This window comes from Balaenoptera borealis (genome assembly GCF_965194805.1).
Source record: "Balaenoptera borealis genome assembly, chromosome: 7".
Taxonomy (NCBI): Eukaryota; Metazoa; Chordata; class Mammalia; order Artiodactyla; family Balaenopteridae; genus Balaenoptera; species Balaenoptera borealis.
This window is the reverse complement of record NC_138864.1, coordinates 60167303-60194060: the sequence shown is the minus strand read 5'-3', so window position 1 is coordinate 60194060 and position 26758 is coordinate 60167303. Positions and strand designations below refer to the sequence as shown.

The 26758-nt window shown below is 36.6% G+C and overlaps 1 protein-coding gene across 5 annotated transcripts in view; it reads left to right on the top strand.

Moving 5' to 3' along the window:
• The window catches only part of BZW2 (basic leucine zipper and W2 domains 2), a 56833-nt gene that overhangs the window by 24284 nt on the left and 5791 nt on the right, over positions 1-26758 (top strand). For all 5 annotated transcript variants that reach the window (XM_082398427.1, XM_082398430.1, XM_082398426.1 and 2 more), the window contains exons 3-10: positions 2235-2411; positions 6614-6717; positions 10163-10228; positions 13679-13814; positions 17690-17799; positions 21865-22035; positions 23985-24131; positions 25267-25405. In XM_082398427.1, coding sequence (XP_082254553.1) covers positions 2235-2411; positions 6614-6717; positions 10163-10228; positions 13679-13814; positions 17690-17799; positions 21865-22035; positions 23985-24131; positions 25267-25405 — 1050 coding nt within the window. The remainder of the gene's footprint in view (positions 1-2234; positions 2412-6613; positions 6718-10162; positions 10229-13678; positions 13815-17689; positions 17800-21864; positions 22036-23984; positions 24132-25266; positions 25406-26758) is intronic.

Genomic DNA, 26758 nt, shown 5'->3' with positions numbered 1-26758 from the left:
ATCCTAGATACTTTGCCTTTAACCTAGTCTTTTTTTTTTTTTTACACCTCTTCTGACCCCTAGTTTGCTATCTTCACGTTTTTTAACGGCATATGATCTATATTTTGTTCAAGATTTTGCTCAAAACTGACCTTCCACAAGAAGTCCCTCTAGAGTCTGCTGAGGAGAGGAACTTACATAATATCTGTACCCCTAAATCCTCTGAAATATTTCAGGGCGTCTACAAAGTCAAAACTGTTTTCAAATAAAATACCGAGATATTATTTGCACTTTTCACACATTCTCTCATGAGTTTACAGTGGGTGGCTGCAGGTTGTGTGATATTGCAACAAATTGCATGCAGCATGTTTGGGAATCTGTCTGCCATTAAGCCAGACATTAAAGAGATTTGCAAAAGTGTAAAACAGTGCCTCTCTTCTCACTAATATTTTTCATGTAATAAATAATTTTATGCTTTAATTTCTATAAAGTAAGTATCCATGGATGTAACCTCCATAAACAAGAGCTCTTTGGAATCTTTACTACTTCTGAAGGGTGTCAAGGGGTCATGAAACCAAGAAGGTTGAGAACATCTGCTCTGAAGCTGGATACATAAACGTATAGCTCACGATTTTTTAAATATTTAAGTACTCTGGAATAATTTATCTTGTTAAAAAAAAAAATTCCTCCAGGAAATAACAAGTGTTTGGTGAGGATGTGGAAAAAGGAGAACCCTTGAACAGTATTGGTGGGAATGTAAATTGGTGCAGCCACTATAGAAAACAGTATGGAGGTTCCTTAAAAAATTAAAAATAGAATTACACATGTTCAGCAACTCCACTTCTGGGTATTTATTGGAAGAAAATGAAAACACCAACTCAAAAAGACACATGCACCCCAATGTTCACTGCAGCATTATTTACAATAAGCCAAGATATGGAAACAACCTAAGAGTCTATTACTCAGCCATAAAAAGAAGGAAGTCCTGTCATTTGTGACTACATGGATGGATCTGGAGGGCATTATGTTAAGTGAAATAAGAAAGGCAAATTCTGTATGATCTCACTTACGTGTGGAATCTTTAAAACAAAAACAAACAAACAACAACAAAAAAACAGCTCATGGATAACAGATTGATGGGTGCCAGAGGCACACTGGTGAGGAGGTGGTGGGGAGGGAGCAGTGGGTGAAGGTAGTGGTCAAAAAGTACAAACTTCCAATCGTAGAATAAGTAATGAGGATGTGATATACAGCATAATAACTCTAGTTAATAATACTGTATTGCACAAAACAGAAACAGACTCACAGACTTAGAGAACGAACTTATGGTTACAAGGGGGGAAGGTGGAGGGAAGGGATAGTTTGAGAGTTTGGGATTGACATGCACACACCGCTATATTTAAAATGAAACCAACGAGGACCTACTGGATAGCACAGGGAACTCTGCTCAATGTTATGTGGCAGCCTGGATGGGAGGGGAGTTTGGGGGAGAATGGATACATGTGTATGTATGGCTGAGTTGCTTTGCTGTGCCTCTAAAACTATCACAACATTGTTAACAGGCTATACTCCAATATAAAATTAAAAGTTAAAAAATATACTGTATTGCATACTTGAAAGTTGCTAAGAAAGATCTTAAAAATTTCTCATTACAAGACAAAAATTTGTGACTATGTAGGGTAATGAATGTTAGCTAGACTTATTATGCTGATCATTTTGCAATATATACAAATATCAAATCATATTGTATTCTTGCAACTAATATATCATATGTCAATTATATCTAGATTAAAAAAATTTAAAAAGAGATACCCCTCTTGATTTTCTTCCTCCCAATCTTTATTTTGTTTGTTTATATATTCTCCCTTATTCTTAAGTGATTCTCCCCGGATCATTTTCTTTTTCTGTCTTAAGTGGAACAAAATTTTAAGTTTTGATTGTTATACTTTATTGTTTATCAGATAGATAGGGTTAGTAGGTTACATTGGCCTATCCTATGAGTGACACAAATGATCAATCATCAATTTTTTTAATGTATTAGATAGAGTGTGGCCCCTTTAAACAGAAATAAATTGCTTGAATAAATATTTAAACAAGGGCTTTAACATGAAAAACTAGTAGAAAAACTTAATCATCCTTCAACTTTTAAATAATCATACTATCAAATAAAAACCAGTGAACAAAGGAAACATATGGTTGCATTTGGGAATATGTTGTGTAAGTAAAAGAATAATTGTATTCTGTATTTATTTTAGATGAAAAAGAGAAATTCGAACCCACAGTCTTCAGGGATACACTCGTCCAGGGACTTAATGAAGCTGGTGACGACCTTGAAGCTGTAGCCAAGTTTCTGGACTCTACAGGCTCACGATTAGATTATCGTCGCTATGCAGACACACTCTTCGATATCCTGGTGGCTGGTAGTATGCTCGGTAAACCACACATTAGAGCACCTTCTTGTAATATTACGTACTTTCAATTCTACTGAAATATTTTCTTATGAGATAGAATCTTTATAAGCTTACATTTATGATAATTGATAAAAAAAATGTAGATGGGAGTCTCTACAACTTTTACCTAGATTACGATTTAGAATGGTATTAATGTGGCTATGAAATGATTGTTAGTTAAGAGAGGCATAGCATTGAGGACTTTTGTTGACATACAACACGATTGGCCCCTTGACTTTAGATAAAAGCCAATTTTTCCATGTGTCCCTAATCTTTGAATGTTTCTGGAGTGGACTTAGGAGGAGTAATTTCTGCAGTAGAGTATAACTTTATGTTTGTCATCTAGATCCTTCCAGTATATATCATTAAATCCCAATTGCCATAGCACCTTTCTTTTGAGTCCCACCCTTTTTTTCTTTTTCTTTCTTTTCTTTTTTTTTTTTTGGTATAGCGAGCAGTGAGATTTACCTGTGTCAACAAATTTAAAAAGAATTCCCATTAAATTTAATTCTCATTAAAATTCATTTCATCCATAGAAAGTTAAATGTCTACGAAATATAGTTTAAGTCTAGTTTTTAAAAAATCCTTGTAATTGTGAGTGTATAGGTAAAAGGATTAAAGATAGAAGTTTGGAAATTGTTAAAGATAGATGAAAAGCAAAATAAAAACTATGTCTTATAGAGCAGGGACATCAGGGGGAAAGGCTTCAGAATACTATTTAAGTGGTATGGTGTATTGTTCTAAATGTTTATTAGGTATCACAACCACCCATTTTTCCTTTCATGGTTATTCTTAGAACTTGGTTTCCATAATTAGTTCCTATGGTAACCATAAATCACTGGAAATGGTCAGATCCCCAGGCCAGTGATTTTTAGCTGCCTAGGGGACATTCGCAAATGTGTGGAAGTGTTTTGGTTGCTACAAAGACTTGGGAGTGGAGGCCAGGTATGCCACCTACTTTGCTGTGCAAGGAACATTCAGTACAATGAAAAATTGCCCTGCCCAGCGTGCTGTGAGTGCCTTTCATTGAGAAAAGCTGCTTAAGCCAATCTACTTTAAGACAGGGTGTATACGTACATTTTTAGGTAGAGCTACCCTTTAATTCTTCCCTCTGAGCTCTTAGATCTATCTATGCTGGTACCTGGTCCCGTTTACTTTCAGGCCCCCTTTTGATCTGAACTGCTGGTTTTCACTATGTACCAAGTTTATTTTGTTGTTATCATTTATGAAAGTCTCAGTTTATCCCTGTAGGTAATTCAAGTCCACGTATAAAAAGCTCTTTGTAGTGTGTTCAAATCCCAATACACAGAGATAGCTATTGTTAATAATTTTGGTTAATTCTTTTCTAGAAATCTCTTTACCGAAATACATAAACTTTTGAGAATGGGATGATATTATACAAATGTGATACTCTACATGCTGTTTTATGTTTACTCTGCAGTATGTTGTTGCCTTTCGTGCCCATGAGTATTATGTTACCTTAGATGATTCTAAAAAGAATGAAAACTATAATTAATAGTGAAGTTGAACCTTTCCTGATGTGATTATTGGCTTTTTCAATTTCCTTAGTTATGGTATACTTTTATCGATGCACTGGTAAATTCTATGCAAGAGTAGTCTTTGGTCGGTTTTGGTTCTTGCCAAAGTCACACATGACTTCACCAGTCAATTCAACGCACACTTTTCAGTTCTTAGTGCCTTCCTGGCAGCACTGTTGACCCTTTCATCATTCTTGAAATGCTTTCCTTTCTTGCCTTACATGGGACCATTTAGACTCCCTCCTACCTCTCTAGATGCCACTTCTCACATGACTCCTACGTTTCCATATTTGTCCCCTTACATATGCTTAAAATTATATGCTTTGCATTGATTATCTCAAGACTTCATTTACCACCTCTATAATGATGATCAACAAATTTATATCCGCAGCCTAGATTTCACTCCTTCACACCACACCTATCCATCCAAAAGAGGGGAGGGCAAATGTTTGGTACAACTTACGAGCACAGGCAGTACAACCCCAGATGTCTACTGAGGCCAGACCTATGATGTAATGAATAAAGTCAGCCAGGTGCATTCTTTTTATGTAAACATTTTGTTTACAAATGGAGTATGTAAGAATTTTCTTCACTCCCACAAAAATATTTACCTTCCCCTGTTATTCTTGAGACAACAGTTATCTTGGTTTTTCAGTTGTACCCTTTGAAGAGTAGACACAAGAAATACTTTACTTTTCTCAGGGCTTCCCTGGTGGCGCAGTGGTTGAGAATCCGCCTGCCAATGCAGGGGACACGGGTTCGAGCCCTGGTCTGGGAAGATCCCACATTCCACGGAGCAACTAAGCCCGTGCGCCACAACTACTGAGCCTGTGCTCTACAGCCTGTGAGCCACAACTACTGAGCCCATGTGCCGCAACTACGGAAGCCCACGCGCCTACAGCCCGTGCTCCACAACGAGAGAAGCCACTGCAATGAGAAGCCCACGCACTGCAACGAAGAGTAGCCCTTGCTCTCCACAACTAGAGAAAGCCCGCGCGCAGCAACGAACACCCAACACAGCCAAGAATAAATAAATAAAATAAATAAATTTATAAAAATTTTTAAAAAAAGGAAATACTTTTCTTTTACTTCTAGTTTGAGAAAAACAGCAGGATCACCAAAATTTTTAGAAATGGCAATTCATACTTCATCCCGATATCAGGGAACAAAATTTTAAATGTGAGGTGTGGCAATATTATCAATGTATAACAAATATTTTGTTTTGTAAGGGAATACAATTTTTAAATCTTACCTCTTAAGAGAAAAGACTGTAGTTTCAAAATCAGACTTTTCAGTTATGTAACTTCTATCAGATAGGAATCATTAGCCCAGGGTTTTTAGAAGATTATCATCTTAATAAAATTTTGTTCCAGGTGGTTGTATTCATTACAAAGAGCTAATTAAATCTTGTGCATAAATTAATTGCACGAGAATAGACTCCTGAAGGAGCGGACTTTTCTAAAAACTAATTTACTTATAAAACTGTATGCCGGAGTCTGTATAAAAGTTGGCTATGTGTAGCTCATTTCATCCAAAGATCTGAAATATGACTGAAATCAAAACACTAAAATAAATAGAGTGGCCTATACAAGTGTATACTCTGCAAATACGTGTTGAGTATATAATAGTTATTACTCTAACTTGGCTTGCTCAAATTTCTACCCTTATTCTGATAAAGTAGAATCAGAAAACAAAAATACCTAGTGTTCTGACTCTGGTCTTCTAATCAACCAATGTTTGTAATGACCACCACTGAAACTTACAGGAGGAGCCTTTGAATGAGGAAAGTTGAGGAATGGAAAAAAGGCATTCTTTTGGTCCATACATTTATTCCATGATTACTCTATAGGCCGTGGGGGAAAGAGATTAGAGAGGATAAAATACACTCTTTCCTAGCCAATGCAACCGCTGGGTGATCAAATACAAATGACAAGGGGTCAGAGTGTATACTGTTCAACCCTGTGTGAATAACTGAGTTGGTGGAGGAGGGAACATTTTAAATACCTACTGAAGTAGAAACCAGCAAGATCTGTAAAAGCCAGGTCCGGGCAGTTCCAGTGTTGGTGAACTGGAGTCTAGCAAAATATTATCAAGCCTGAAAAGTGTCCTGATGTGGGAAAACATCAGGAACTGCACTGAGAATAATCAAGTTAAATTCACTGAACAAATGTTATTGTTTAGCTGCCATGGTTAAGGATGCACTTTGGAAAGAACCAGACTTGTAGTGATAGGATCTAGTGAAGGCAAGTATATAGAACAACAATCTCGTCATACACTATGGTAGGAATAGAAAATCGAACAACCACTTTGCATTATGTTAGAAATGTAAACAAATCATAACATGTATGCATCTTTTATAAGTAAATTAGTTTTTAGAAAAGTCACCTCCTTCAGGAGTCTATTTTCATGCAATTAATTTATGTACAAGATTTAATTAGCCCTTTGTAATAAATACAACCACGTGTACAAAATTTTATTAAGATGATAATCTAAAAACTCTGTGTGTCTACACATGCATATCATTCTATGAAAGTTTATGTGACGTCTACCTTTATTGTTTTCCTTGATGTGCAGGAATTGATCTCTTCTGCAAATGCTCTTCTGATTTCAGTATCGCCCTAATGGTCATTACCTTTCCCTTTTTAGCCCCTGGAGGAACACGCATAGATGATGGTGACAAGACCAAGATGACCAACCACTGTGTGTTTTCAGCAAATGAAGATCACGAAACCATCCGAAACTATGCTCAGGTAGAGCCTGTCACTGAGAGATTGTTGTACTGGAAGGGAAACATTTGAACAGGATTTAGGAAAACATTAGGTTCAGAAATTCTACAGGCCACTTTTTAAATAGGGATATGAGATAGGTCTTAAGCATAGGAAGAGATACTGAATTGCATTCGTAATAATGGACATTAAAGCTTCACCAAAGTAGAGTTTCTTTACCTTTCACCTATAAGAGATATGGGGAATCATAATTTCTGGTGGAGTATATACTGGTCCAAGCTTTAGGGAGAGCAGTTTAGCACTATCTTTCAAAACTAAAACTACACATTCCCTTTGACTCAGCAATTCTACTTCTAGGACTTCATCCTGCAGACAGTGGCATGTGTAAAGTGACGCAAACAGTGGCAGTTATTATAGTGTTGCTTGTAATAATATCAAAGGATGGAAACAATATATAAGTCAATCCAAGAGTTTAATACTTCATATTAACAGACTCTCAGGTAGCTGTTTAAAAGAAAGAGGCAAGAAGATACTTGTAATACATAAAACCGATAAAGGATTCATATCCAGATTAAATAAAGAACTGTAAGTCAATAAGAAAAGGACAAGCAACCTATTAGGAAAAGACTTACAGGCATTTCAGAAAAGAGGAAACACAATTCCTCTAAAAAACAAAGGAAATGAGTTCAAACTCATTGAGAAAATTTCAACTAATATCGAGATACCCTTCTGCATTCATTAGATTGGTGAAAATTAAGAAGTATTTAGGCCCTGGTGAAGATCAGGAAGCGGTGGTAGTGTAAAATGGGACAACCTTGTAGACATTACCTTCTAAAGCTGAACATATGTGCATTGTGGCCAGCCAGCTTAGGGTTGGTGTGTTCCTATTCTGATTCTTTCACTGACTCTTCTTAAAAGTCAGTTTTTATTCCCATCTAAACCATGAAGGCAAGTCCCAGGTCAACGAGTCTTCTTGTTTTACACATTTCATTGTATATATATATATATATGAAAAAGGCCATAGGAATCCCTGGCAGCTACGTGATTTCAGATGCTAGAAACTGTCTTTACTTTGTTTATTAAAATGTGTAAGGCATGCTAAGCCAAGTAATTTGGGATATGCGGCCATTAAGAATTTAAACTTCAAAAATTATTCTTTTAATCACATGCTATTTTAGCATAGATATTTCTTCCCCTTTTTTATATTTAAGAAATGTGTAATAGATAAAAACCAAGGAAATCTTTAAAAATGGACCAAAAGGTTAAGCACGTGGGTTCAGTGGATGATGTTCTAACCTGTCCTCTCTAAATCTTTGCTTCTACTCTCTTACGTCAATGGCCACAAACACCTTGGGCCAGGTGGATACTGAAGCAGATGTTCTCAATTCAAAAGCTGTTCTTTTAAAATTCTCTCTCACCTTATGATATATTAGATAAGTACAGTTCACTGAGGATCAGAATTTCTGAGTTCTGTTCCTGCTCCGATACTTAGTAGCAGTTTCCAGGTGTGCCAATGATGTTAATGCCTGCCTTACCTTCCTCAGAGAATTTTTGTTAGGATTAAATTAATGCAAGTACAAGGTGTATTATTTGCTCTTTGAGTCCCACTGGGAAAGAAAGATAAGAAGGTCTGGAAGAAAAATCAGTACTCTACTATTCTCATAAAATTAAAAAGATCTATATAGACTTAACCTCATCATTATTTCTAAATAGGATAGTTTCTTTTACTTATGATTTTGTTTTTTCATATGGAATATGTATATTTGAAAGAACTTTTGATACATTATTGTTTCTAGGTTTATTAAACATTATTATATACTGATAGACTGACAGAGGTCAATGGGGTAGTCAGGGGGAGAGATTAAATTGAGAAAGGTATTTGAATGGAAGTTAATTTTATAAGCTGTTAGTTCATTGAAGAGTACTTTGGTAGTATAATGACTTTTGCTTTCATATGTAAACATTTACCTGTGGGGATTTGGAGAATCATTCTTGGATAAGGAGAGTTCTTTTTCCTGATGGTAATCACACTAAGGAATATGTGAGTGCTCGTGTAAGTTGGAAATCAAATTTGTAGGACTTCAGTACAGTTTATTTTTTTTTCCTTATTGCATTATCAATTCCCTCCTGGCTCATTTTTCTTTCCTCACAAAGGGCAACACCATAATTTTTACTCTTGAACTCCATCTTGATCACATTAAGGAAGAAACACAAAGTTTTAGATGAGAGTATATCACGTGGGTATAAGGGAAAGGAATTGGATTCAGAAATCATTTCCACACTTATTAGAATAATATTTATAAAATCCCCATTTAAATAAGAACATTGTATTAGTCTGTTCGGGCTGCCATAACAAAATACCACAGACTGGGTGGCTTAAACAAGAGAATATTATTTCTTGCAGTTTGGGAGGCTGGGTAGTCCAAGATCAAGGTGCCAATGGATTTGGTTCCTTGTGAGGTTTCCCTTCCTGGCTCTTAGAAGACCATCAGTCCTGTCAGACTAGGGCACCACCCCTATGACCTCACTTAACCTTGTCCTGAAGTCCCTACCTCCTAATAGTCAACATTGAGGGTAGGACTTCAACATATGAATTTAGGAGGAACATGAACTCAGTCCATAACAAACATCATTCCTCTTAAAAACAGTCCAGAATTCCACGGACACAGTTGCAAACCCTGCTTGAGAATTCTAACTGGATTGTGGAGGCCAGTAATCTTTATTGCTCATCTGCTGAATTCGTGTTTGTGTTCACCTGGAGTATAATCTCCCCTGAACTCTGATCTCCTCTTCATCATATCCAGTATATAAGTGATTATATCTATAATCCGCTTAGTTTCAGTTATTTTCAATCTCTACATCACACAGTTTTAAAATTATATTCATTTCATTTTCATCAAAGTTATTTTTGGTTCTCACCTGTTACATTCTCGAATGAATTTGTTTTATTCTACATGTGCATTTTTTTAAAAAATTATTTATTATTTATTTATTATTTATTTTTGGCTGTGTTGGGTCTTCATTTCTGTGCGAGGGCTTTCTCTAGTTGGAGCAAGCGGGGGCCACTCTTCATCGCGATGCGCGGGCCTCTCACTATCGTGGCTTCTCTTGTTGCGGAGCACAGGCTCCAGACGCGCAGGCTCAGCAGCTGTGGCTCACGGGCTTAGTTGCTCCGCGGCATGTGGGATCTTCCCAGACCAGGGCTCGAACCGTGTCCCCTGCATTGGCAGGCAGATTCTCAACCACTGCGCCACCAGGGAAGCCCTACGTGTGCATTTTGATCCTCTTTTTCCCTCAGGTCATAATAACTCCTTGAAATGCTGATAGTTCTCATATCACAGTCTGAGAATGTTTAACTACACCTTTTTATTAGTGTAGACCCTTGTAGTTAGGGGTGAGTTTCTACACCTCCTTCTATTGCCTTTTAAAATTGTTTACATAATATTGACTGGTTCTCTTTTATGTTTAGGTCTTCAATAAACTCATCAGGAGATATAAGTATTTGGAAAAGGCATTTGAGGATGAAATGAAAAAGGTAAAAATTCAAATGTAATGCTCTGTTTGCTAAAATGATGAAGAAGGACAAAAATTTTGCTTTTACAGTGATGGTCCAGAAGTACCATGGACCTCTTAAGTTTTTAATAAATGTTCGTTGAATGAAGGAATGCGTATGACAGATCATTAGCTAATAGCTGTAGAAAGAAAACATGATTAGCCTAGAATTTTTCCTTCATGTTTAATGTAAGCCAGCATGCTTTGTTCAAAGGAATAGTTTTACAGAATATGTAATTAGTTAAAGCTTGTGAAAGAGCATAGCACAGCAGCTAATACTCAGTAAAATTCCTTAATTTTAGAAGGTGCAGTTTAGCAAAGGGGATAGAAGCACATCTTTGGAAATAGGTGTGTCTGGGTGTAAATCTCAGTGGTTTTTCTCATCTATAAAATAGCTTCAGTAAAAGTACATACTTTATGGTTGTTGTACTAATAAATGAGATGAGCTGTAAGGTACTTAATACGGTAATTGGCCTCTAATAAGTAGCTGAATAAAGAATAGCGCCTTATTAAAGAAGCCCTCTTTTCAGAAACTGCAACATGTTCCTCCTTCTAATTTGTAGCTCCTCTGTATTTATATATAGCAGTCACTACATTAAGTTGTTACAGATTTGTATGCTGCTTTGTCTTCATTTCTGATTTTAGGTATATGCCTAAATTATAAACCAAGGGAATAAAGAAATCATCTACTTTGTTACTTTGTTACTTTGCAACATCTCCTTTGCTGCTTACCTACTCTTACTTCCCTTTGTTCAGAGTGGTTCCATGTATAATGAAGAACATTTAAACAGTAAAATCATTGTTTTAAATTTACATTCTCCATGACTCAACTTTCACACTTAAAAGAATCCTTCAGCATGTATACATACAACTATATGTATAAAGATGTTCATCACAGTATTGAGATGTAACCTGAATGTTCATGATGGGAGATGGGTTAATTAAATTATGGTCTCTCAATAGTGGAATAATATGCAGTCATTTAAAGAATGAGGCATAACCACGTGAATTGATAAAAGAAAATGTCTATGATAAATTGTTGAATGAAAAAGCAACCATTTGGTAGAAGTTTAACCTTAGGCAAGTCCCTTAAGTTCTTTGTGCCTCAGATTTCTTTGTCTTAAAGTGAGGATCAAAACTTTTGTAATTTTTAATACACATGAAGTGTTCAGAAGACTATCTGCTTCACTCAACAAGTTTGAGCTATTATCAGTGCGTAATTCAGTAAAAGCATGTGTATATGCATCTAGTTATTTATATAGACATATATAAGTGCATTTAAAAATCTGAAAGGACACGTCAGACTGTTGTTAATTCTAAGGAAATAGGATTAAAGAGGAGATTACTCACATTTTTATATTATTCTGTGTTAGATTTGTTCTACTAGCAGGTATTACTTTTTTTAACATGAAGAAACATTTAAATGGATAAAAGTGGTCCATTATATTGCTAGATGTTTAGAATATAACAAGTGCTTCATTAAAATAGAGGGATAGATATGACCAAAAAGCTGATGTTAAAGCATTCAAATAAACATCTTATCATTTTGCCTAATAATATCACTCATGTTTTTCTTCTCTTAGTTCATTTGAACCTTGAAAACTTTCTATTTGATTCATTTGATGAACATGCTTTCAAGAATTATTTATTTTTCACAGTGTATCCATTTTTTAAAGAAAATTCTGCTGCAATACGTGTAGCATCTGATTTTAATGCTGACTAGTGTAATTGAGCAATGTGGATATTAATTTTAAGAAAAGATATAATGTTTGCACCATTTTGCTATAATTGAGTTTTTTTTTGATGAATATGAGTATATTAATGTGCTTAAACAAGTAGTGTTAATATTTTAATCTTGGGGGCTCTTTTTCATTATTTACTTCAATCTTACTTATTTTAATAATAAGAGAAAGAAGCCAGATTGATATAAAGTATCTATAGTTTTGTCGGTTTTTTTACCCCATTCCTGGGGCTCCCTGGAGCTTTAACCATTGATACCTCCTTCCCTCACTCCCTCTTTTCTTGTGAACTTAGAAAGTGACTTCTTTTTAAATCATTGAGATTTTAATAGGCATAAATTGGGAGTGAAACGGACTCGTTGGTTCCAGTTCTGCCACTTACTCATCATGTAAATATTTGGAGTCACGTAACCTCTCTGTAATGTAATAAATCCTTTAACTGTTGGGAATGGTAAATTAATATAGTCTTACCCACCGCACAGAGCTAATGGAATTTCGTTGGCTGTAAAGCATTTAATAAGCCTATATGATGCCAGTGATTTTTTGTCGGTACAGAGTAATGAAAAAGTCAACAGGGCCCCAATAGTGATATTGGGCCCTGGGGAATCTCAGTAACATGCCTAAGGTCTGTTGAAACAGAGAAAATAGCCGTGGAATATAAATATAATATAGTCAAAGCACTAAGTGGAGGAGGGTTAGGAAGGAGGGCATTCTACAAGCCTGGATACTCTTAGACTTCAAAATGGCAAGTGGGGTCTAATCCCCTTTGCTTTGGCTTCCCTTCAACCCTTCTGGGGTTGCTACTTTGTTACTTTCCCTACTGCTGGGATAAGAGGATGGCAGCATGGTGACCCAGAAGGACCCAAACAACACTGTCACCCTCTCACTACAAAATCACAGCAGAGGCCCTTACTCTGCTAGGAACTTTTCTTTATCTTATATCCATCATTTCCTCATCACCAGGGCTGGTGGTAAAACTGTATGATCTAGAAAATACCTAGTTTGAATTTCTTTTTGTTTGTTTGTTTGCTTTTATATTTTTTATTGTTTTATTTATTTATTTTAACTTTATTTTTTTATTGAAGTATAGCAGATTTACAATGTTGTGTTGAATCTCATTATTTTAAAAGAGGCATCAAGAACCTAGAAAACCCTTTTTTCACTCAGCAGTCTTGTTTTAAAAAAGTTTTATATGCTGTGGGCTCAGAAAAGTATATGCTACATGTCAAAGCTTATTGACTCCTGTTTTTGTTTTTTTGTTTGTTTGTTTTTTGTTATAACCCAAAGAAAATGGGTAGATGTAGGATGAGGATGGCGAGGGGAGCATGCATAGAAGTGAAAAACATATGAAAGGCAATAGTGTATTTCAGAAAACACTTTGTAGTACTTACCCTTTGTCATATACAAAGTCGAATGTAAATTATTTATGTGACCCATTTACATTGTTCTCCAAATGTCTGTTTTCCTTCCCATGAATGTTATCTATAGCTATGTTGTAAGTGAACTTGGAAGAAAGGAACTATGATAAAGCATCCAATTTATAATCGAACGTACAGGTGTGTCTACAACGAATAAGAAGTGTGCTGCGTAAGACCCACCAGTTGTGTGCCGTCTAGCCATGGATGTACCTTGTGTGTTATTTTCCTACTTTGTCCTTTACTTTATAGACATGGTTTCTTTTGTTTGACCCACAGCTTCTCCTCTTCCTTAAAGCCTTTTCTGAAGCAGAGCAGACAAAGTTGGCCATGCTGTCTGGGATCCTGCTGGGCAATGGCACCCTTCCTGCCAACATCCTCACCAGTCTCTTTACTGACAGCTTAGTCAAAGAAGGTATTTATGCTCATTTTCTTACCTGTCAGATGTGAAAAGAAAAGAAAAGCCAAAGATAGAAAAATACCAGTGCCTCTTCTTTTTTTTTTTTTTTTTTTTTTAATAAATTTATTTATTTATTTATTTTGGCTGCGTTGGGTCTTCGTTGTTGCGCCTGGGTTTTCTCTAGTTGTGGCGAGCTGGGGCTACTCTTCATTGTGGTGTGCAAGCTTCTCATTGTGGTGGCTTCCCTTGCTGTGGAGCATGGGCTCTAGGCGTGCGGGCTTCAGTAGTTGTGGCTCGAGGGCTCTAGAGCACAGGCTCAGTAGTTGTGGCGCATGGGCTTAGTTGCTCCGCGGCATGTGAGGTCTTCCCAGCCCACCAGTGCCTCTTCTTAGTGTTCTCTACTTCCCACCCATCCTCCATGTAAGAGACTTGTGTGTGTGTGAGTGTGTGTGTATCTTCAAACAATAAGAGAATTGTACATGTTTCTTGTAGGCAATTAGGAGAAAAAATATGCACACCTATACAAAGACAAATAAAGAATAATAATAAGCTGGAATTTTTGGTGTAAGACTCAATGCCTAGGTCAAATACCCTGAAATTGATCTGGTCCAAACCATTTCTCTCAGCATAGATGCTTACTGGCATACTTTGTTGGGACAGTGCTTCATTGTGCAGGACTCTTTTGTGCTTTGTGGGACATTTAACCTTTTTGCCCTCAGACACAGAATGCCAGCCTAAAACACCCGCCTCCATTTAGCAGAATAGCCAAAAATGGCCCTTCACATTCCCAGATGCCCCCTTAAACTGTTGTTCATTTCCCTGGTTGGGGCCATTCTGCTGAACTGTTTCCCCTCAAGATGTTGTGCTCAGAAGTTCATTTTGATCACATTTTTAAGATATTCATTCTGTTTTAGAAGTCCAGATGGCTGCATCAGAGTTTTGCTTTAATTTTAAGACATTAAAAGTTTGATGGGCATACATACGATTACTTGATTATAGAATAATACAGAAGTGGGCTTTTTTTCTTGCAGGAGGATAATGATATTCAAGTTATAATGCAACACAAAACAAAGAGTTCTTTTTTTCTTAAAAATAAATTAAAAGAGCTTTTGCGAAAACATCTGTTTCTTCTTAGAACTGGGTTTTTCTCCTACAAATGTGAAGTCCCAGCCTCATTCATACCTGCAGTGAAATGGGTTATAGTTTCTTGTAGCTGAGGAAAGAATAGTAAATTGAGAGTCAAATGATATTATTTAGAGATTCTCTATAGTTTTCAAGCTCTGTAATTGTTATTAATATATTGTTAATACTATAGCACTTTAAAGTATTCTCCTGAAGAGAATTCATGATCCTTCATGTTTTACTTATGGTACTAGACATTTTATACTAGGAAGACAAGATAAAATGTAAACAGTAAATACTAATTATATCAGATTATCCCTAGTGTTTATAACAGAAAATAATTGCCTTTCTGGTTGTATGAAAAACCTAAATGATGTATACAATTTCTTTTGAAATGTATTAAAAAATAAATTATTAGAAGGATAAATGGACAGACCTGATAAAGCAAATACAGCAAAATATTAACTGTTATAGAATCTAGATGGTCAGTAAATGAGTGTTTATTGTTCAACTTTTCTTATGTTTAAAATTTTTTATGGTAAAATGTTAGAGGGGTAGGAAAGGAGAAGAAAAATACCTTTGTTATGGAAGTGACGTAGTACTTATGTCATATGGTTTTTCTTTATACTCCACCATCTCTAGAAACAAAAGTATTAAACTTTTCCTGCCCAAATAGGAAAGGATTATGAAATTATACCTTTTCCCCAACCTCCCACCCAACAAATGGCTATGGGGGACCCTCCACTCAGTAAAATCTCAAGTACAAAGAAATTTCTCCAATCCTTCCACCAAGAGCCACTTTTAATGTAAAATGATAGGTTTGAGCCTGGTTTTTAGACTCCTAGTTTCAAGCATGCTTTATTTCTCTTACTTACAATGAGGATTACAAGATCTGTTATCTTTATTTTTATTTAATTACATAAATTTATATTATGTTTTATATTGACTTTTGGAACTAATGGTAATGTTAAAAATCCAGGTCAACAAGTTGATAACATAAAATTCTCCAGGTCATATCACAGGTTTTATTGTCATAGACAATTTGGGGGGCTTAGTTTCTCTGCTATTCAAAAGAAAAGAATTGGGTAAAGTTGGTGTCTGTATAAATTATATATTATATATATATATATCAATTGAATTTGTTTACCGGCAAGTAACTGGAAGACAGGACTCAAATTTGTATACAAGGGCATTTCTTTTTTTCTTTCTTTCTTTTTTAAAAATTATTTTTTTTTTTGCAGTATAGTTGATTTACAATGTTGTGTTAGTTTCAGATGTATAGCAAGAGTGATTCAGTTATATACACACACACACACACACACACACACACACACACATACATTCTTTTTCAGATTCTTTTCCTTTATAGGTTACTACAAAATATTGAGTATAGTTCCCTGTGCTATACAGTATGTCCTTGTTTGTTATCTATTTTATATATAGTAGTATGTATATGTTAATCCCAACCTCCTAAGTTTCCCCCCCCCACCCCACCAAGGGCATTTATTTCTTATGTAACAATAAATATAAAAGCAGAGCAGACTTCAGGGTGAACAGCAATATCGTTCAGGACTCAGGCATTTTCCCCCATTACCATAGCATCGACTTCACTCTAAGGGTGGACTCCTTAGCCTTTAAAAGAAGTCTGCTGGTCCAGTTATGGCACAGGCTTCTTCATTCAGGTTCAGTGGAAGAGCACATCTGAACATAGGATAATTTATCTTGCCTTCAGCTGATTGGCTGAAATTGGCCACATGACCCGCCCAGTAGTAATTGTTGGGGGATGCTATGGCCAATAAGTTAGATCACTAGACTAATCACTGCAGAAGAAGGTGGTGCCAGGGCTGAGACTAATTAGATAGAAGTCACCTGGCCTGAGCAAAATGGGAACTCTCTTAGGAAAGAGGAAAGGAGAATAGACACTGCTTAGACCATCAACAATACTGAAGCCTTCAACTCAGAAAAATCAGTTTAATATTTCAACTACTCCTTAAGTCTTCATTACACAAATGCAACATTAATTTAGAAATCTGGAGTGTTCACAGAAAAGCTATTAGTTATCTGATTATTTATATTGGAAATAAATCCTATTATAAATATGGGTATGTAATTGAGTAGATTCCTGATTAACATAGCTATTTTTAAAATCTCTTTAAAAATATCCAGAAAAGATTTCAGCTTAAAGCAGCACTGACATTTTTATACCTTAACTCGTGAATATTTTAAAATGCTTTTTACAAAAAGTAAAACTGTAAAGTAAATGATGCATGTTCATCCTATAGCTTTATTTATTTATACCAGTCACTGTTAATGTTCTTTCACTGGTATTACTTATCAGCAAATTAGTTGACATGTTGACATTTCAGTTTTATGGCTTATGATTTATTTGCTGTACCTCAGGATCACGGTTAAAAATATGAAATACTGGTGAACCACAGGGTGAAATAGAGGCAAAACACTAGAAGACCCTTGGCTTTGAATCTGGTTTTGACCAAGGTAAAAATAAATAAATTTATGGTTATAACAGGTTGGAATTAGGGAGTCCAACTTTGAAAAGTACTTTAACATTTTTTCCCCTTTTTATGAAAATATTTTCTTGAGTAATGAATAGTACAGTGCCTAGAGAGCTTTCCATTTTTCCTTTGTACCAAATCAAGTCTTTGAGTTATTTAGTCATTTCAGGATACCTAATGGGAAATGTTGCCTTGTATATCATCACAAGTGGTTTTTGTTATAAAAGGTTTACTCTTTTTTTTTTTTTTTAACAGGCATTGCAGCCTCATTTGCTGTCAAGCTTTTTAAAGCATGGATGGCAGAAAAAGATGCCAACTCTGTTACCTCCTCTTTGAGAAAAGCCAACTTAGACAAGAGGCTACTTGTAAGTTGTCTGGGCAAAATGTTGTATGTTTCATGCTTCTGCCTTGGCTCTGTCAATTGTGATGTAATACATAACTGAAATGCCCGAGTCTATGTCAAATTGGAACATGGTTCTTTTTATTTCTGTATTATTGGCAGATAGAAACTAATTCCAGTTTAATCTTTGTTGCATAAATAAATGGAATGATAAAATTAAAGAGTCATAGGGAATGCAGAGACTTTCAAATTTGAAGTTTGTTGACATAGTGATAACATTTATCACAATTAACTCTTTTGCAGCTAATAACTATAGAAATTTAAAGTTTTAATATGAAATTTAAAGTCACATCGATCCCACCTAATTAGACATTTGTGATTATCTTGGGTCGTAGTTGAATGACACTGTCCTCAAATACACGTTAGTTTGTTAACAAAATAAAAGGTTAAAGAAGATTCCTTGTTTATACTAAGATTCCTTGGAAATACTTAGATATTTAAGAAAGCTAACAAGTTAATAGTAGTAATTTGAAGCTCCCAGTATCATGATTGCTTGATTATATTTTTACTTCTCTTTGTATTTTTCAAAGAAAATCAAGAAAAATATTTTGTCCTCATAATTTCTATCTGCTCCCTGTAATTTGTTTCTGCCAGAAGCAGCAGCTGTGTAGATGACAGAGATTGCTTCAAGTGAAATTGCTTTTACAATTTTAGGACAAAGTCTAAAATTGCAAGACATGCTTGCCATCTTCTCTTTACCTAATTACTTATCTGTTTTCTCTTCCATTGTGTTCTGTGCAAGGGTGTTGATTCATGGGATAATTCCAAATCTGGCTCATTGTAAACTCTTGTATTTTCAATGACTTAAAATTCCTTTATCTCTTGAGGTTTACCTAAAATAGCCCTATTTGGGTCTTGGAAGTCTTTAGAATATGATAAAGAAGAAAAATTAAGTCTAGATTCTTGTTAATTTCTGCCACTGATAATACTTTTCATTTAACTTATATTTATTTAGTGCCTGCTCTGTGCCAGGCACAGTCCTAGAAGCTGTGGAGCCAGTAGAGACAGGACAGAAAAATTTCCTGCCTTCATGGAACCTACTCTCTAGCAATGAAGGGTATATAGAAGTCACAGAAGACAAGTGACTAGGTTGCTGATGTGGGTGGAAGTTCCTATGAAGGAATATATTCTTGTCCCTGAGTCTGTGGATTAGCTGTATCTTGGCAAGGCCCCAGCCCTTTCATTCTCGGTCCCAGGCTGAAGGAGCAGCTCCCATCTGGGCTATTCTGTCCTCATGGCAGAGGACAGGAACACAGGTGACTGAAGGGAGATATTCCGGTGCTTTAAAAGCTCACCTTCTTTCGTCAAAAGAAGTCATTGAGAAGCCTGGCTTGGAGTAGGAAGATTTAGTCCACTCATGGGCTACTTCTCCACCTGTGAAGACAGATACAGCAAGGAAGGTCTTCACTGAATACTTGTTTAAGGGAGAAGCGGGGGTGAATTATTAGGAACAAAGATACAATTACAACTTAACCACAAAAGACTCAGTTATTTCTTAAAGCATGGTTCCTTAAAGATGCCAATAGGCAGAGCTTGGTTAACTTAATTAGGTTACTTCATTAAAATTTTTTTAATGTATTTCCTTTTTGAAAAACACATATATCATTTAACTGTTCTTACTAGGTTTCTTTGTCTACATATGTTTTGAACATGAAAAGCATAGGTAGCAGTTTCTACCAGAAACACCATGAGGACAGGGTGGTTGTGCCTTAGAACCATGCCTGCCTGATATCATGCCCCCCATCACTGGAAAAGGGAACAATGATCAAGACATTGGCTAGTAGCTTTTCTAGGAGCTGAAGATATTGAAAGAAATCAAGCAAGCAACCTGTGCCTTTATGGGGCTTACATTCTATTTCAGGGGGACAGGCAATAAACTAAATAAACAATTAAAATACGTGGTATAATAAAAAGTGAAAAACTAAATAGGGAAGCACTGAGGAGTGTCAGTGTGGTATGAGGAGGCCTCTCTGATAAGGTGACATTTGTGTGAAGAAGCGATCTATTTAGATATCTCCAGGAAGAGTATTCCAGGCAAAGGCAACAGAAAATGCAAAGGCTTTGAGGCATGGCATGTTGTGGACAGCAAGAAAGAGAGAGTATTTAGTAAGAGCAAAACTGTAGGAGATCAGGTCAGAGTCACAGCAGGCCCCCTGTCATCTAAGAACTTTGGCTTTTATTCTGAGTAAGACGAGAAGTTTTTTGGAAAAGTCTCTGCAAAACGTGCATAATGTGATTTTGGGGTCTTAACAGGATCTCTCTGGCTGTTGCATTGGGAGTAGATTCAGGAGCAAGGGCAGAAGTAGGGAGACCTTAATCTAGGGATGAGGTGATAGAGGTTTTTACCTGGGTAGGATTTTTCTAACAAATGCAAACTATGTTCCAAGTTAGTAAAAGTCATGATATGATTTATACTGATTTTAGCTCAGTTTAATCAGAATAATAATTTTCAAGATGTTATGTATCATTCATAAGGACTGTGGTTATAGTTCATAAAAATAAATAAAAAACCACTAGTAACATGTGTGATGATGTCTTACTCTTAACTTTCCATCAGAATTTGCAGTCACATTCTCCCTAAATTGAGTATTGAATGCCGGCATGAGTAACAGAGTAATTATTGCCTTTGGGGTCACACAGCTATGTCCTTAAATATTTCTGGCTGCATAATTTGGGTCAAGCTGCTTAGCCTTGTTGAGACTTAGTTTATTTTTGTAGAAAATTTTCTACTTTTTACAATTATGAGTAAAATGCCCACCACCTCTTGATTCATAGAAGAAACTCAAAATTAAACTAGTTCCCTGCCCCCCCCAAATTTGAAAGGCCTCTTGAATGGTAGAATAAATATCAGTGACAAAATTTCAGTCAGGTATGAAATGTTTGCTTTAACATGAATGTGTGTTTGATAGCTGCTCCCACCAACTCTGTTCTGACATTTTGAAACTGATGACTCAACAAGGCAAATTATGGGATGATGGTACAGAGAATACTGAAATTTGAGTCATGACAGAAGCCATCTGGCTATGTCCCTCTGCTTGGTGGCAAACTCGTTGCAGATCTTTCTTCTGAGATTTTTATTGAAGCCACATAGCCATTGGCCATCTATATATGCAAATCTAACCATCATAAAAGTTTGGATCTATCTTGTAGACTCTGCAGCAGTCTGAAAAAGGTGAGAGCTTTGAAAATTGCCTTCCTTTCTTAGTTGGGTGTTGGCGTCACACAGGGTTAGAACATGACTAAGTGTTCCTGAGACTCTGCCGAGCTGTGTAAGGTGAAATGGAAGTGAGGTGAAAATATGAGGGCAGCCATGGTGTGCTGCTCTTTTAAAAAATTTCCAACAGAATTATGTAATGAATTGAAGAGATAGTAGGGCGGATTTAGATTAGATCTCGCCATGAACTTAATTTAGAGCCACCATCGTTAAGAGATACAACAAAAATTCCCTTTAGCTCTGAGCTGTTAGTTTAGAATAATAGCAGCATTTTCCTTAATGAAATGCTGAATAGAAGCCCTTGAGATGATAATAGTCAATGTTGTTTTCCTCATATTATCTCAGATCATTTCAGCATTACTAAAACTGGCTTTGGTCTGTTAACTCATAGTTAAGGAAACAGTGTGGTTAATGATTTCAGTTTTTTCTAGTCAGTTTAAAATGATCCCAACGTTATTCAGGGTTATCATCTTATTTGTACTTAATTTAGCAAATTTAGCTCTGTTTTTGTACATGCTACACTTTGATTAAAGTAAAAGAAGAAGTAAATAGCAGTGCCAAATGAGTGAAACTAGTTTATGTAAGTTGCTTAGCATTTTTTATTCTCTTTGTCAGATTGCCTAATTTTGGAAGGTACCTTAGCAGATGCTCAAGAAATATATCCGAGATTTATTCTTTTGAAAAACTCAATCCTTCTTCTTTTCTTCCAAATATGAGATATTCTAAGTGCTCTCTTAATATGAAACTGTTGTTCTTTATGCTTGCTGAAATGTGAATGGCATGTCGTATAACAGTCTCTCTTCTTTTCTCTCCCAGGAGCTCTTTCCAGTTAACAGACAGAGCGTGGATCATTTTGCTCAGTACTTCACTGACGCAGGTCTTAAGGAGCTCTCTGACTTCCTCCGAGTCCAGCAGTCCCTGGGCACCAGGAAGGAGCTGCAGAAGGAGCTCCAGGAGCGTCTTTCTCAGGAATGCCCGATCAAGGAGGTGGGGACCGTGGACTGACATCACTGCAAACCCGTTTAGCCAGACGGATGATGTAGCCTGTGCAGCACAAGCTTTACCTCCCTTAAGGAGACCTCCCTTTGTTTATTGCTGTGAACTTGAGGCCCTTTTCATACCATTTAAGTGAGCTCGATTTCAAAGTATCAGACTCCTCCAGGATGTTCCAGAAAATAATGAGTATTTCCACACAAGTGACTTATTTAACCAGGTTGCTATGGTTGTCAAAATGTTTCATCTGTTGAATAGATTTACTCTCCACTAGCAGTATATACCTCGATTTATGGTAGTTTTCCCATTTTATTGCAGATTACATAATATGGTTAAGTATTGGGTTAATATATATAGGTTTTAATTTTAAGACAAAAAAGGGGTGATTCTGCATTCATATCATGGGTAAAGACCAGTTGGACCAGTGGCTCATTGGATCCCACTCATAATAGTTGCGTATTCACATAACGTAAATACTGCCTTTTTGTATAGCTATCATTCATACGGCTATGATTGTATCTTTTTTTTTTTTTTAAGTCCTGCCTGAAGAAAACTTCCTATTTGAACTTTTAAAAACTTTTACATGATAATTCAAAAATTGCATAAAGAGTCCTTTCCTTTTGCCACTTACTCCCAAGTCCCAAATCCTCACTACCTTGCGTGCTCACAGCCTTGCAAGGTACCTTTTGCGGTTTAAGACTGGAGAATTCCAGACCGATGCTGTCCAGCAGGTGGAGTTGTTGGTCCTAAGTCTCATGGCGTTAAGGTCAGCAATATATTCAGTAATCTTTCTCCAAGCAAACAACTTGAACGTGATTTAACATGGGGGAAAAAAAAGCAAACCAAATAACGCTGCGATACCTTTAGGTGCAGAGATGTCACCTTTCTTTGCAGCTTTCCCCAGCCCAGCTGGGGGACTAGGACTTCCCAGTTCCTTCTGTTCTCAAAGGCTGCTTAACCCACAGCTGACCCCTCTGTACCCCAGGCCAGCAGGAAAGAAAGCAATGTATTTTCATTAAAAAAAAGGAAGGGAGAAAAATAACTGTACTACTCACAAAGTAGTACACGTGAGATATATTGATATTATGGTTTTTAATCACTTCTGAGGCCCTCACCTCTATTTGTGACTCTATGCAAAAGGAGAAAGACTTTTCCAAACAAGTTTAATATAAGATACACTGTTAGGCAGATTTTATTCCATACGATCAGGTTTTAGGATACATTTGCATATTTAAAAGTAATTCTGAAGGGAAAATAGCCTGCTCAGTGTTGCTGCTTTGATATGTATCATATAAAAAAAAAGTCTTTGCACTTTACAGTTTATTTACATGAGGCATGAGGATCATCAAAAGTGATAATTAGGGAAGAGATATGGGAACATATGTATATGTATAACTGATTCACTTTGTTATAAAGCAGAAACGAACATACCATTGTAAAGCAATTATACTCCAATAAAGATGTTAAAAAAAAAAAAAGCGATAATTAAAGAATAAATTGCAGAGAATGCCTTGTACAAACCCAAGACATTTTTCAAGAGGTTTAAAGTTAAGGATCGGAAGTAAAAATTCACAGCTCTGTTGCCTTCTTCAAACCCCAGAAAGTCAAGCTGGCTTAAATAATCTTTGCCCTGCTTTACTCAAAGGGGTTCCTGCCTGTAAAAGAATAGCCCCTAAGAAACCACGATTCTCTTTTTTTATTTTCTATTATCCAGCACCTCCTGGCCAGAGATAAGCCTATTACTTTTGGGACTAAAAATAAATCTGCTTTGAGAACAAATCATTGTGTTTTTCCTGCCTCTCGTAACTTGAGAGTATATGCCAGGAGGGGAGGAACTGAGCAGAATATTTGTCTGCCCCTAACCTTTTACTGATCGGGCACAGTGAGAGGGGAACTCCCCATCTGTCTGTTACTCTCTGACTCCTTTTTTTTGTGAAATTTAGGTGGTGCTCTATGTTAAAGAAGAAATGAAGAGGAACGATCTTCCAGAAACAGCAGTGATTGGACTGCTGTGGACCTGTATAATGAACGCTGTGGAATGGAACAAGAAGGAAGAGCTCGTTGCCGAGCAGGCCCTTAAGCATCTGAAGGTACAGGGTCCCAACAGTGCGCGATCTCGGCTGCAGGCCAACTGCAGCTCTTAACAATGCGATGGATGGGTTCTAATCATAATTCGCCCACACTCAGTCCAAACGTGTACTTCCTAGTGTTTTTCTTTTCAAATTTGCCGCTACCTAAAATGTTTCAGGTGTAAGAGCTTATGAAATACCTAAGGGTAAGTTCTTACTAAAAACAATGTCAGAAAATCCACAGAATAGTCATATATTCAATATTTAAAGGGAAATATAGTCTAATTGTTGGTTCTCCTTCTACATGACAAAAATTCTTAATGAGTATTTTTTAAGTAAACTACAAGCTGACATTAGAATTTGAAAACTGAGTGGTGGAAGAAATCAACTGATTGTGTAAATTGTATATTTTTTGTGGGGAGATACATATGTTTTTGCTTTTATTGTCCTCTCCCTATAAAAGTGTCTTAAGACAAGTGGAAGACTTAGAGCCTGCCTTCAGAGTTTACACTTGAATTGGGAGGTCAACAGGTACCTAGTTTAAACTAGGTAGGATGTAAATTCAGATAACTCTCAGTATTTAGGAGGACAGAGCAGTGAGTAGCCTATGCAGGTTAAGTTGACCAGGGAAGGCTCAGAGGTGGAGTTAAGTGTTGAGCTGAGTAGGTCTTAGAGAAAACAATAGCCAAACATCAACAACTGGAAGCCAAGGTCATTTGGGATGAAGGGAACAGTCTGAACAAAACCATAAAGATGACATGTGAGGGGTCTGGGATGTTTGGGAAGGAGATGCCCACTCTTCCAGTGGCAGAGCCACATGTCAGTGGTGGAGGGGTCACAGCAGCCCTGGGAACCTTTGGAACTTAGGAACTCTGTTTTATTTTCACAGGACCCATTAGACAGACACAGTAGCATAGCAGTTATCTTTAATATAGTCAGAATTTCATATTTGGTTTCTTTTAGTGGGTACAGTGAGAGAAATCTGATAAGGTGCAGGGATAAAAAATTCATTTTGATTGGTCACAATATTAGAATAAGATAATCCTCAAAGTTAAGATTTTCTAAGCAAACCTCCAGATTATTGTTATGATTCAAGTGGTGTCGGCCCTGCACCTCCCACGAGAGTAGATGGTTTTACTCCCCACTTCTGTTCCAGCAATACGCTCCACTCCTGGCTGTGTTCAGCTCCCAAGGCCAGTCAGAGCTGATCCTCCTCCAGAAGGTTCAAGAGTACTGTTATGACAACATCCATTTCATGAAAGCCTTTCAGAAGATCGTGGTTCTTTTTTATAAAGGTGTGTATCCATGTCGTCCTGCCACTATGTTTCTATGTTTTGTTGAAGCTTTTTGAGGGACAGAGTAGGGGGTGAGGCAGAGGGGGAAATAGGTTAATGATAGTCTTTGAGTTTTAGTGATGCAGCCATATTATGTAGAGAGAGAAGGTGCAAACACCATAGACATGCGTGGCCTCAGGAACCAGCCTGATTAGGACCCTGTACACTTGTCACTGGTGGAAATTGCTAGAAGACTGGTGATGAACTAATAATTTTGGTGGGGAGGGATGCTGAAAAAGACTGTAATTACAAAAAATAAGGTCTGTTTTTGAATTGTAAGGATTAGTTATAACAACGTTGATTACCAAATGTTTACGTATAGTATGTGCATACCTTTTCAGATGCCATAAGGCTGAGTTTAAAACTACTGAAATAATTAGCTTTTCACTTTGTATTTTAGTTATTTGGCCCAGCCATTCTCCTGTTTTCCAAGGAAATGGCTATTTTTAGAACTTCACATTTACTGTCTTGTTATTGTATTTATAAGGATTAGGTTGCCATGACAACTGGCACAGCCAGTTTATTAAAAATGAATGCTATTAGGGTTTTTTTTTTTTTTTAACATCTTTAGCTAGTAGGGTTTTAACTGATCTCAATCTCTATACCTATAGTATATAAAAAAAAATGATCCTGGACTCTTCTTTGGTCTAGGTTTTTGTAGTTTTATGAGGCGGGGGGGAAAGGAGCACTTAAAAAATGATACGTTTTGAACATTATAAAATGTTTATTAGCAGTTACTGCTATCTTAAATGGCATAACACAGAAAAGGCTAAAGTATAAATTATTACCAACCAACTGTTTCTTTGCTTTTTGATGTGTTCTTAAATTTGTCTATTTTGAATGACAAGTTGGGCATTTGGAATGTAAAAATTTTACGTTACTGATGACTAGCTATTTTTAAAATGTTTAATAGCACTTCACTAAGAGTTTTAATTGGCTCTCCAGATTCTTCAAATGCATACATCTTGCCCACAAGGGTGTGGGTGATCTTTTGCTTTCTCAGCACTACGGTATTTGGCACAATTTTCATTATCAGTGGGAGACTGTGATGACTGCCAAGTCCCATTTGAAATTCAGTAATAGGTGTTTTTCTGTGGCCAGATCTGAACTGACCCTCTTGGATGTGGTCATGAGATAGCAATGTCTTAAGTCTAGGTGACCCATCAGAACCAAACCTGCAGGTCCTATGGCCAACCCACCTGTGGTACCCAGGAGCCAAGAAAGAGAAGCAGCCCCCCGCAGCCAGTGGCCATTCTGTCCACACTGGCCACAGCTGGCTCCATTTTAAACTGGTAGAGAGGCCTGTGGGATAGG